General features: G+C 41.8%; 1 protein-coding gene across 1 annotated transcript in view; it reads right to left on the bottom strand.

The window, feature by feature from the left end:
* Positions 1–252: 252 nt before the first annotated feature.
* ccnd2a (cyclin D2, a) overlaps positions 253–13,801 on the bottom strand; it is a 42,174-nt gene continuing 28,625 nt past the window's right edge. Inside the window, exon 5 of the mRNA XM_068059088.1 lies at positions 253–3,046. Coding sequence (XP_067915189.1) covers positions 2,891–3,046 — 156 coding nt within the window. The 3' untranslated portion in view covers positions 253–2,890. The remainder of the gene's footprint in view (positions 3,047–13,801) is intronic.

The raw sequence follows: 13,801 nt of genomic DNA, 5'->3' as shown, positions 1-13,801 counted from the left end.
AATGCAACTTGATTATATTTCCCTTTTAAGATTCTGCTCTATTCATTAGAATCAGTCTCTTGGCACAAGTTTAGTTTCACCAACTCAACAAAATATGCTTAGAGAATCAGCACACATCCTGTGAATAAAGATGCATTACATTAGAATCAAGTGAAAACTATAACGCAAAGAGTTTCCACTGTTTGGGTGACAAGTGAGAAAATGTAAGTGAGAAAATACAAGTGTGAAAAAGACACACAAACATACACACACTTTGGACCAAGTGACTTTATTGTCCATAAGACATGCCTATTTCCTTCACACCATAAAACCATCTATGATCCAATCAAAGTCATAATAAGTTGAATAAAAAAGTCTTTTCAATACTGAACAAACAAGACCTTTTAAATTTATTCACAAATCTACTGAAATCAGCCTTGTACCCATCAACTGATCATCACACAAGTTTTCCACAATGTACTCAAATTATAAAAGCTGTCTACTCATCCCTAACCATATGAATAACCACAAAACATAAGAGCACATTGTGAAAGAATTACATTGTATTGATATGGCATAACACCCAGTAAAGCAAAAAGTTTAAGAACAGAGTTGTGCATCTGAAAGTAAATGAGGTACATGGTAATGTTACTGAGCCCAGAAGGGAGCCTTATGCCTGTGCAACCAGACTATGCATCTCTCAACTGAGGCAGCACTGTACTACAGTGTGCCCAACCATATCTCTTTCTAGCAACGAAGCCTGTAAGGCTCCCCAGAAACTGTAGAAGTGTGAGGTATTGTGAATATGAACCATTTTATTGTCCAGTAAACCTGAGGTAACTATGCTGTCTTTGCAGAATGTGACAAAAAGAAAATCATGAAACAATACTGGAAAAAACTGTACATGGGCACTTCCAGTAAATCAATGTCTTCATTCTCTATTACCTACTACTTCAGGATTTTGAAACTTAAGCGGTAAAATAATATATTATAAAAATGTTTATAAAATAGCAGCACACTCAGTGAAACAATACAGCCAAGTACTGTTAAGGTGAATAAGAATGAAACAAATCATAGCTTTTCATAGCAGCGCAAAATAAAGATTCGTACTCCATTTTCTACCCTCATCAACCCAGGTCAGGCTGTGTCAATTCAGCAAAACTCTACTTTTCTCCCAAATACTTTCTTTAGGCCAGCCTTTCACAAATCCCTAGTTCAACATTTCAATCAATAGCTTCATTTTGCAAATTTCAGACTATTATCAAAACATGTGCAAATAAACACCGCCCCAACTCTTTACCATCCATGCCCTAACGATGGAGCAGAAAAATTCAAGTAGACTGAATACAGATTTTCTCAAACAACAAGTAGTTGTGAACCATGTTACTTGCTGCTTCTTGCACCAGCAATGATTCTCATCCAAATGTCCAACGCTCCGCACACCTGTGGCACACAAGATCCTTCTGTGTCACTGAAAATACATGAAGTTACTGAACATTTGTGGAATGTTGCAACCCAAACTGGAATGTCCTCCATACAAAGCGTTGTTTCTTTTTCTAGCAACACCATAATTATATAATACACCAGATACCGGAAAACAAAAACAAGTCAATTTCATAAACCATTCCATTCATCCCTTGGGAAATATATTCAAAGTGCTTTTCAAATGAAATGGTTTACGATAATGCTAACTGTGGGCCAATGTCTGCACAAAAAAACAAAATATGTTTGGAAGTATTTCTCTTTGAAAAGTTTTATGCCTCGTCAAGTGGAAGGATATAGTTCTTTTTCTTCGCTCTTCACACAAAATGCTAGGTAATCACATAGTTAAAATCGGAGATCAATAGGGATGACCAAAAGATTTACATCAACCTGGACAACCCTGTTTTATGCCTTCTAATGCAAAGTTCCATGGCAGTGTAATCAGCTGACTGGCAGTTGGATTCAGAGTTCCCTGGGCACATTCAAGTTTGGTCCACAGTTAGAGGAGCAGCTCTACCTGGAGCCAACAATGCTGCTGTGAGTAGCATTTCTGAAGAAGGAACCAGAAGGAGCTAGAGATATACATTGATGGAGAAAGAACGGAGACAGAACAAAATTAGAAATAGATGATATACAGAAAAGTAGTGAGACATACACAAATAGACATACAAAAAGTGAAACCAACATACGGAAAAGTGAAACATACAGGAAAAAGTGAAACACTTTGGTACAAACAAGTAACAGAGAGAGACACACATGGGGAAAAGTGAGTGCCATGCAGAACACTGTCACTAGGGAGAAAAGACATACAGACAGAGTGTGAGGAAATATACACAAAACTAAGACACGGAGAAATTAAAAGTTGGTTTAAATAGGAACCTTCTACACAAACACTGATTATTTAAGGCAAAACATATACCCACAGTATAGCAATCCTGCCAATAACTAAACTTCACTGGAAGATACAAGGTTCAATATGTTAAGGCAGTTACATTCCTTCTACACTGAAGATGGTTCATTCACAAAAGAGACTATTTCCCAGCAACCCTCCCCAATCCCTCAGGCTATTGCTTTGCAATCTAAACTGAGCCACAAATTGTACACACATTTCGTTATATCTGAAGAGGGTGCATGCACCATAAAATAAGAACAGTAAATGTCTAATCATTTGATCCCACATACACAGGCCTGCATTTAGCTAGCTATTTTAATGCTTTTTAAGCATGTTCATCATCGATAATATATCAGCAATTATGCAAACAAATACGGTGGGATTCCCTTCTGCAGAACACCATAGGCACCAGAATTTTATCAGTTTTTTTTCTAAAAGCTTTAGATAGTTTCTATGTGGGAGCATTTTTAAAAGAAAAAACTAAAAGATTTCTTCCTAAAGGGAAGATCACGCACAGTCTTTTCCACTCCAGCAGGCTCACAGGTTTACATTTCTCACATCCGTGGGAGTGCTGGCCTGGCCCAGTTCATCCACCCTCTTTGAAGGGTCCCGCTGCTGTTGGTGCTGCTGAATTTGTCTCAAGTTGCTGACCAGCAATGATTCAATCTGCTCCTGGCAAGCTTTCAGGCAATCCTAATGGAAAAGAGATAAGCCAAATCATAAACATTGCCGTGAAGTATTGGTAGATATCACACTGTGACACACTTCAATTATTCTGCTGCAAGGTGAGGGAAGATGCAATATCTCCTACAATCTACACACTTTCATTGCAAACCTGGAAAGAACAATCATTGTTTAATAAATTACTCAGTATCTCAGTCAGAGGTTAAAGTTAAAATAAACCACATGTTTAATCAAAGAAACATTACTATCACAGTTAAATACTGGAATTTAAAGGCAACACGATTCAGAGTACAAAGTTAAATAAAAATGAATGACTATCAAAATATAGAAATGACCAAGATAAAAGAGAACCTTAGAAGCATTTTCCAACCATTTGAGTGAAAACAAAATTGCAACTGTATAGTCAGAATCAATTATTTGCAGTCTTTTAGAATGAGATATTCTAATCATACCTAATTACAGAATACATCAAGATTGAGATGCTAAAGATGTACTAATTTATTATCTAACAAACTCTTATTACAATTTTAGTTTTATTTTCTTGGTAAATAATTTTTGATTTGCCAGAGCATGGCATAAAACGCACCTGTCCAACATTACATTGTTAGTAAGTCTAAGCTACCTCCATTGGGAGCAAAGTCAAGGTTTTCAGTCATGGCCAAAGACTCTGCTCCTAGCCACGTATTCAATCCCTCTCTCCAGCCACTCCCTCAGGCTAAACAAAGCTATAAAAAAAAGCAATTGAGGGAGGTGGGAGGAGGGGCGGGGGGGGGGTGGTGGTGGGGAGAGAGTTGGGCATGCACAGGGATGCAAAATGGTGGTATCACATCACTCACCTGTTATACACCCCGCCCAATATTCAGTTTTATTGCAACCAATGGAAATAAATACCAGCCGTGTCATTTAATGAGCAGCAAAAGCAACCACTCCTGCAGTGCATCTCTGCTCATGTCCAATTTTATCCCCTTGGTGTTGTGTTCAAGTTAAAGCCCAAATTTCACCCATCCTCTGCTCCAGTGCTGATGGAATCCTTAGCCACATTTTTATTAGTTCTCGATACAATTTCTCCAATCTCTTCCTAGTCAGTCTCTTATTCCCCACAAATTCAAACTTGGCCCAAACTCAACATGTCACACAATTAAGTCTCACTCACCCAAACCCCTGACTTTGCTGACCCACAAAAGCTCATTGCCCCCAACCCACTGAAATAAAAATATCCTCAACTTCAAATCCCTTACTGCCCCACCCTTCCCTCTAAATCCTTCTAAGCATTCTACTGCCCTCTGACTTTAGCCTTTCAAGTATCTCCACATCTTTTGCCAAGTCATTAGTGGCAGAGCCATTGGGCATCTCCACGATACTTTCTGAACTTCCTTAAATCGCTGACATCACATCTCTACATTTCTAAAAACGTTGTCATTTTAAATGAAATTTTTGATCATCTCTCCTAATTTTTTTATGAATATACATATAAATTGGAAGTTTATTGAATTGTTCCATGATCTTAAACATTAACTCTACACCCACCAGTGTGTTTGCAACTTCGCTTTACTACACTTTATACTCTGAACTGTAGGATAGAGGCAGTCTAGAATGCAACACTTTGTGCAGCATTCCCCGAGCACCAGTTCAGCTCCCGCACACAAGGTAGATTTTCCTGTCTTGCACTCAGCCTGTGGAACCTGCAAACTACAGGCTTTGAAAGAGCCCATTCAAGAACAGATCCCACCAGACCTTTTGTGTGCAGCCCATTTATAATTTCAATGCTAGTTCCTGGTTTGGGTTGGGGGCAGTGTGCTGGTGGAGAAAGGAGGCAAAAAGAGTGTATGAATCTGGCACAGCTGCAGTTACAAATTAAAGGCAAACTGATTTATTTCTGCTAAAAGGAAGGAGTCAGGAAATCAATTGCTGACGGTGCAAAGTCTATACAGAAACTCTCCATTCATTGATGCAGCTGCTCCTTCTGAAATGGATCAAAGAAGAATTACCCTGCTTGGCGCTGAAGGGTTTCCTCCTCACAGATGAGTTGTACAGACTGTTTGGAAGTCAACAGAAATGGCAAGTACCATGTCCAGAAGTACAGGGTATAGATCAAAAAGAAAAATTGCTAAGCTTACCCAATAGCATCATATATCAAATAGATGGGCAAAGCACGCATGCACTAAAGTGTTACAGCTTAACTATAGCTAAATGCAAAGCCACCAGACAACATTTCAGCTCTTTCAATCTTCTGACACATGTCCAAATCACATAGCAACACCATCTCAAGACCGAACAAAATCCATTGTCCATACAGTCTGTCTCCCTTGCAGTTGCAAATGGATTGGTTTCTCTCCAAGATAATTATTCAATTTGACCCTGAAGAAATTTAAGCCACTTGCCCCTACAATCTCTTTTCAGAACTTGTGTCAGCTGTGGCTCAGTTGGTAGCACTCTCATCTGAGTCAGAAGGTTGGAGGGTTCAAGTCCTACTCCATGACTTCAGTACAAAACTCTAGGCTGACACTCCAGTGCAGTACTGAGGGAATGCTGCACTGCCAGAGGTGCCTTCTTTCAGATAAGACATTAAACCAAGGGTCCGTCTGCCTTCTCAGGTAGAAGTAAAAGATCCCGTGGCACTATTTCAAAGAGTAGGGCAGTTATCCTGTGTCCTGGTCAATATTTATCCCTCAATCAATATCTTAAAACACAGATTATCTTATCAGCATCATGTCGTTGTATGTGGAAGTTTGCTGCGTGCAAATTGGCTACTGCATTTTCTACATTACAACAGCGACTAAACTTCAAAAAGTTGTTAATTAGCTGTAAAGTGCTTTGGGCATCCTAAGGTCATGAAAAGAGGCTATATAAATGCAAGTTTAATCTAAAAAACTTTTTACAATTATATTAAACTGTAGCTGCCAATTGTCAGCTTTCCTTCGAAAATAGTATTGTCCCTATTTAACATCGTATAAACCCATCCCTGAATCACATCTGGCCCAGGGACTTTATTTACTGGGATCTTGTTCAACAAGGCAAACTTTCCAACTGTAATTTAGCACTGGAACTCCTGTTGAACTAATCTGTAAAGGTGGTCCCATAAAGCAAGATTCCAACAAAACCAGTGCACGATGCATGTTCATTTACTCACGGATATTAAGATACAGGAAGGATATGCACTCTTTAACTTTCCAACATCTCAGGAACTAGTTCACTTGCTGCAGGCCAAAGCAGCACATAACAGGAGCAAGTAATTAATAAATCTAGAATAAAAAGCTACCCAGTAACGAACATGAGACTACTGGAATCTCAAAAACCGGGGAAGCAAATCTGCTGTCTTTACCCAGTCTGGCGTATGAGACACGCCAGGTCCAGAGCAATGTGGTTGACTCTTAACTGCCCTCTGAAATGGCCTAGCAAGCTACTCAGTTGTGTCAAACCGCTACAGAAATATTGTAAAAGAATAAAACCGGACAGACCACACTGCATTAACCTAGGCACCGGAAACAACAAAGGCACACCCTGCCTAGTCGACTCTTACTCTGCCTAGTCAACCCTGCAAAGTCCTCCTCACTAACATCTGGGGATGTGCCAAAATTGGGAGAACTGTACAGGTGTGCAAAGGAAACCCGACCCAAGTCCGAAAGCTGGACCCGGAAGCCCGACCCGAATCCGACACATGACGTCGGAGTCAGGTCGGGTAGCAGGCCTTTAACCACATACGGATGTAAAGGCCTGCCACCCAACCCGACCCTGATGGGTCCTGACGACGAGTCGGATTCGGGTCGGGTCGAACTTCCAGGTCCGGAATTCGGGCTCACGTTGGGTTTTCTTTGCACACCTTTAGAGAACTGTCCCATAGTCAAGCAACAGCCTGACAGTCATACTCACTGTATCATACCTTACAGCCAATGTCCCAGACTACTACTTCACCATTCCTGGGTATGTCCTGTCTCACAGGCACAATGGTATATAGTGGGGAGGGAGTGGCCCAGGGCGTCCAAAGCATTGACTTTGGACGCTATAAAGTTTCATGGCATCGGGTCAAACGTGGGCAAGGAAATCTCTTGCTGATTACCGCCTACCAGCCTCCCTCTGCTGATTAATCATTGCTCCTCCATGTTGAACATCACTTGGAAGAAGCACCAAGAGTGGGAAGGGCACAGAATATACTCTGGGTGGCGGACTTCAATGCCCATCAACAGTGACTCAGTAGCACCACTGCTGACCGAGCTGGCCAAAACCTGAAGGACATATGTCAAACTGGGCCTGCGGCTGGTGATGACAAAACCAAACAAGGGAAAACCTACTTGACCTCGACCTCATCAATCTACCTATTACAGATGCATCTGTCTATAACAGTATTGGTAGGAGTGACCACCACACAGTTCTAGTGGAGACCAAGTTCCATCTTCAGACTGAGGACACCCTCCATCATATTGTGTGGCAGTGCTAAATGGGATAGATTCGGAACAGATCTAGCAGCTCAAAACTGGGCATTCATGGGCCATCAGCAGAAGCAGAATTGGATTCAACCACAATCTGTAACGTGATCCAGCATAACCTTCACTCTACCATTAGCATCAAGCCAGAGGATCAACCCTGGTTCAATGAGAAGTGTAGGAGAGAATGTTAAGAGCAGCACCAGCATGCCTAAAAATTAGATACCAACCTGATGAAGCTACAACACAGGACTACACGCATGCTCTAGACAGAGCTAAGCAATCCCACAACCAATGGGTCACATCAAAGCTCTGCAGTCCTGCCAGATTCACAAATAGACCCATCTCAACAATGGGAGAGTAAGCACATGAGTGCAAAAGTCAAGGATAAAGCATTTACATCCATCTTCAGCCAGAAGTGCTGAGTGGATGATCCATCTCGGCCTCCTCCCGAGGTCCTCAGCATCACAGATGCCAGTCTTCAACCAATTCAATTCACTCCACATGATATCAAGCAAAGCACTGGATACTGCAAAGGCTAGGGCCCCGACAAAATTCCGGCAACAGTATTGAAGACTTGTACTCCAGAACTAGCCGCACCCCTAGCCAAGCTGTTCCAGTACAACTACAACACTGGCATCTACCCAACAATGTGGAAAATTGCCCAGGTATGTTTTGTACACAAAAAGCAGGACAAATCCAACCCAGCCAATTACCGCCCTATCAGTCTACTCTGAAGCATCAGCAAAGTGATGGAAGGGCTCGTCAACAGCGCTATCAAGCAGCACTTGCTTAGCAATAACCTGCTCACTGGTGCTCAGTTTGGGTTTTGCCACGGCCACTCAGCTCCTGACCTCATTACAGCCTTGGTCAAAACATGGACAAAACAGCTGAACTCCAGAGGGGAGGTGAGATGACAGTGACTGCCCTTGACATCAAGGCAGCATTTGACCGATTATGGCATCAAGGAGCCTTAGCAAAACTGGAGTCAATGGGAATCAGGGGGAAAACTCTCTGCTGGTTGGAGTCATACCTAGCATAAAAGAAGATGGTTGTGATTGTTGAAGGCCAACCATCTCAACCCCAGGACATCGTTACAAGAGTTCGTCAGGGTAGTGTCCTAGGCCTAACCATTCAGTTGCTTCAATGACCTTCCCTCCAACATAAGGTCAGAAGTGGAGATGTTCCATGACAACTACCCAGTGTTCAGTACCATTTGCAACTCCTCAGATAGTGAAGCAGTCTGTGCCTGCATGAAACAACATTCAGGCTTGGGTTGATCTGTGGCATGAATGTTACTTGCCACTTAGATGCCAGGCAATCACAATCACCAATAAGAGAGTCTAAGCATCTTCCCTTGACATTCAATGGTATTACCATCACTGAATCTCCCATCAACATCCTGGGGGGCGGGGGGGGGGGGGGGGTTTACCACTGACCAGAAACTGAACTGCAGCAGCCATATAAATACTGTGGTCACAGATGCAGGTCAGAGGCTGGGAATTCTGTGGCAGGTAACTCACCTCTGGACTCCCCAGAGCCTGCCCATAACTTACAAGGCACCACTCAGGAATGTGATGGAATACTCTCTATTTGCCTAGATGAGTGCAGCTTACATAATACTACTTAAGAAGTTCAATACTACCCAGGACAAAGTAGCCTGCTTAACTGGCACCACATCCACCACTGCACAATGTACACCATCTACAAGGTGCACTGCACCAACTCGCCAAGGCAAGGTTAGAAACAGAAGTCAATTACTACTATATTAACTTAGAAATACACACTGTGCTTTGCAATTGAGCATGTCATTTTTAAACCTCTTTCTTCCATGGCAAGTGAAATAAACCAATACAGAAGGATTCTATTTGTAAAACACAAAATCAAACTGAAACTACAAAGCATGTGTACTATGTCCCGCACCATGAAGTAGCTGGTCATAACTTCATGCCCACAATTCCACAAACAAGATCCTGATGTCAACTTTGCAACAGAGGAGGAAAATTGGCATGCAACACAAGAGAACCGTAATGGGGAGAAATACATTTCTGAAAATAAATAAAAGTTATAGGTCTGAATTCAATGTTTGGTTTATGAATACTTCTGGTCCTCACTGCATACATACTGCTTTCTGTTTTGGCTATTGAGACATTACAGAACAATCACAAGGCTCTGCTCCCCAGATTTGTGTCCACACTCAAAACATCAGAAACTCTGCCTCAATTTATAATGTATCCAATAGATACATTTTTTTGGTGGGGGAGCATTGGGGAGAGGGGGTGGCAAGAGATTATAGTCAAGCCTTAGGCCATCAAACACAACTGCACTCTGCAACCATTTAGGACATTTTACAGTTATGCTATTTCCTTTTAGCAATGTAATGGTAACTATTAAGTTCCATATTAAGTTTGTAAGCGACATACTCCATTCCCAAACACGAATCTTAAACTTAAACAAAGCCAATTAATTAGGTATGAGGGGAGAGCTGGTGAAGGTTGATTAGGCAACAAGACAAAAAGGTATGGGGTAAATGAACAGTGGGAAACATTTAAAGAAACAATTCAAAATGTTCAACAAAAGTACATTCCATTAAAAAACAAAAACTCAGCAAGAAAGATCCATCTGTGGCTTACTAAGGAGGTTAAGGATAGTATTAGATTAAAAAAGGCTTATAATGTTGCAAAGTATAGTAGTAAGCCTGAGGATTGGGAGTATTTTAGAAACCAGCAAAATAGAATGAGAGTAAACCAGGAATATAAAAATAGATTGTAAGAGCTTTTACAACTATATAAAAAAAAAAGTAGCTAAAGTAAATGTTGGTCCCTTAGAGACAGAGGCAAAAGAAATTATGGGAAATGAGGAAATGGCAGACTCATTGAACAAACATTGTGTGTCTTGCTTCATAGCAGAAGACACAAGTTACATTTGAGAAATTGAGGGTAACCTAGGGACTAAGAGTGAGGAAATTATGGTAATCAATATCAGCAGAGAAAACATACTACAGAAACTTAAGGAACTAAAATCGGACAAATTCCCAGGACGAGATGGCCTACATCCTAGGGTTCTAAATGAGGTAGCTGTAGTGGATGCACTGGTTATGATTTTCCAAAATTCCCAGATTCTACAACAGTCCCAATGGATTAGAAGTTAGCAAATGTAACACCGTCATTCAAGAAGGGAGGAAGAGAGAAAACAGGGAACTGAAGGCCAGACAGCTTGACATCGGTTGGCAGGAAAGTGCTGGAATCTATTATTAAGGAACTCTCAACACTGCGCTTAGAAAATCATAGTACGGTCAGACAAAGTCAACATGGTTTTACGGTGACAATACAAAGCTAGGTGGAAATGCAAGCTGTGAAGAGGACACAAAGAGGCTTTAAAGAGATATAGACAGGTTAAGTGAGTGGTTAAGTGAGGGTGACAGATGGAGTATAATGTGGGGTAGTGTGAAGTTATTCACTTTGGTAGTAAAAATAGAAAGACAGAATTTGGTTTTTAAAAAGGTGTGCCATTTGTAAATGCTGATGTTCAGAGGAACTTGAGTGCACTTGTACAAGGAACACAAAGTTAGCATGTAGGTACAGCAAGCAATTAGGAAGCCAAAAGGCATGTTGGCCTTTATTGTAAGGGGACTGGAGTCCAAGAATAAAGAGGGCTTGCTACAATTGTACAAGGCTTTGGCGAGACCACATTTGGAATAGCATGCACAATTTTGATCTCCATGCTTAAGGAAGAATATACTTGCATTGAAGGTGGTACAACGTAGGCTCACTAGATGGGTTCCTGGGATGAGAGGGTTGGGTTATGATGACAGGCTAAGTAAACTGGGTCTATATTGTCTGGAGTTTAGAAGAATGAGAGGTGATCTCATTGAAACACAAGATTCTGAAGGGGCTTGGCAGGGTAGACACACAGGTTATTTCCCTTGGCCGGGGAATCCAGAACACAGGGGCATAATCTCAGTATAAAAGGGTTGATCATTTAGGACTGAAGTGAGGAGAAATTTCTTTAATCAAAGGATTGTGAATTTTCGGAATTCTCTACCCATAGGGCTGTCGATGCTCCCCCTCTTTTGGGCCTCCTTATCTCGAGAGACAATGGATACGCGCCTGGAGGTGGTCAGTGGTTTGTGAAGCAGCGCCTGGAGTGGCTATAAAGGCCAATTCTGGAGTGACAGGCTCTTCCACAGGTGCTGCAGAGAAATTTGTTTGTTGGGGCTGTTGCACAGTTGGCTCTCCCCTTGCGCCTCTGTCTTTTTTCCTGCCAACTACTAAGTCTCTTCGACTCGCCACAATTTAGCCCTGTCTTTATGGCTGCCCGCCAGCTCTGGCGAATGCTGGCAACTGACTCCCACGACTTGTGATCAATGTCACACGATTTCATGTCGCGTTTGCAGACGTCTTTATAACGGAGACATGGACGGCCGGTGGGTCTGATACCAGTGGCGAGCTCGCTGTACAATGTGTCTTTGGGGATCCTGCCATCTTCCATGCGGCTCACATGGCCAAGCCATCTCAAGCGCCGCTGACTCAGTAGTGTGTATAAGCTGGGGGTGTTGGCCGCTTCAAGGACTTCTGTGTTGGAGATATAGTCCTGCCACCTGATGCCAAGTATTCTCCGAAGGCAGCGAAGATGGAATGAATTGAGACGTCGCTCTTGGCTGGCATACGTTGTCCAGGCCTCGCTGCCGTAGAGCAAGGTACTGAGGACACAGGCCTGATACACTCGGACTTTTGTGTTCCGTGTCAGTGCGCCATTTTTCCACACTCTCTTGGCCAGTCTGGACATAGCAGTGGAAGCCTTACCCATGCGCTTGTTGATTTCTGCATCTAGAGACAGGTTACTGGTGATAGTTGAGCCTAGGTAGGTGAACTCTTGAACCACTTCCAGAGCGTGGTCGCCAATATTGATGGATGGAGCATTTCTGACATCCTGCCCCATGATGTTCATTTTCTTGAGGCTGATGGTTAGGCCAAATTCATTGCAGGCAGACGCAAACCTGTCGATGAGACTCTGCAGGCATTCTTCAGTGTGAGATGTTAAAGCAGCATCGTCAGCAAAGAGGAGTTCTCTGATGAGGACTTTCCGTACTTTGGACTTCGCTCTTAGACGGGCAAGGTTGAACAACCTGCCCCCTGATCTTGTGTGGAGGAAAATTCCTTCTTCAGAGGATTTGAACGCATGTGAAAGCAGCAGGGAGAAGAAAATCCCAAAAAGTGTGGGTGCGAGAACACAGCCCTGTTTCACACCACTCAGGATAGGAAAGGGCTCTGATGAGGAGCCACCATGTTGAATTGTGCCTTTCATATTGTCATGGAATGAGGTGATGATAAAGTACTCGTTATTAGTGCTTGTTAACAGCTTGTGGATGCCACTGCTTCAAATTACTGGGATCAAAAGAACACAGGAAATTAGACACTGGCAGTGGGACATGGTATCCTTCCCAAGCAACACTAAAACACAGGAACCTATTATTGTTCTGTTCCATACGGGGACAAGGAGTGAAAGACTGCTACAAGTGGAGGAGAGGGTTACTGAAGATTTTATGTAAATGATAGGGGAAGGGTACCAAAGGTTTTCACACTAGGGAGAACTGTAGGTTTTTCCTAAGCCTGATGAATTTGGACAGGAAAATTAAAACAAAAAATGATTTGACAAATGTCCAGCTGGTTGAATATAAAATTGAACTTTAGTTTCTGAGATCATGAGTCACCATTCTTCATAAATAAGGCTCTACTCAACCTTGTACCTTTCAAGATGAAATCCATTGAAGCATGCATCCAATAATTTTTATTTAAATATTGTCAGTGTGTCCCACTATTTAAAAACTGCTTTCTAGGCCAAAAACTTAATTTTCTATTTCCATTACACAATTTACTTAAATGGCAAATTTCACAGGATTTGTAAAAGTATGTTTAAATCTTTCAACACTAAAAAGTACACAACCACCCAAGCTGCAACAGAATACCATAAACGCCAATCTAAAACCCCTCAAATAAATTAAATTAGTGACAGAATTTATAGTAACAGTGTATAAAACAACTAAGGTTGCTTCAGCACACAAAGGGTTAAAATTATTTACAACCACCCATAAAAATGCTTTAAAACCCACTTCGCATTTTTTAAGCTCACTGGCACAATCACCTGCTATATTGTGTTTTCCACTGTGAATGGGATGTGAAGGAACAACACTATTATTTTATACGTAGCTGCATCACACCACTGTTACGCCACATGCAAAACACTCAGATTAGAAACTGAATGAATGCTAATAGCTGCCAATTTAACCAAATACAAGTAGGAAACGATCTCATTCTTCCATTCATTTCAGTCAATCCTAGCT

The sequence above is a fragment of the Heterodontus francisci genome, chromosome 27 (assembly GCF_036365525.1).
Source record: "Heterodontus francisci isolate sHetFra1 chromosome 27, sHetFra1.hap1, whole genome shotgun sequence".
NCBI classification, from domain to species: domain Eukaryota; kingdom Metazoa; phylum Chordata; class Chondrichthyes; order Heterodontiformes; family Heterodontidae; genus Heterodontus; species Heterodontus francisci.
The sequence above is the reverse complement of the archived record's forward strand: the minus strand, read 5'-3'. Positions and strand labels throughout refer to the sequence as shown.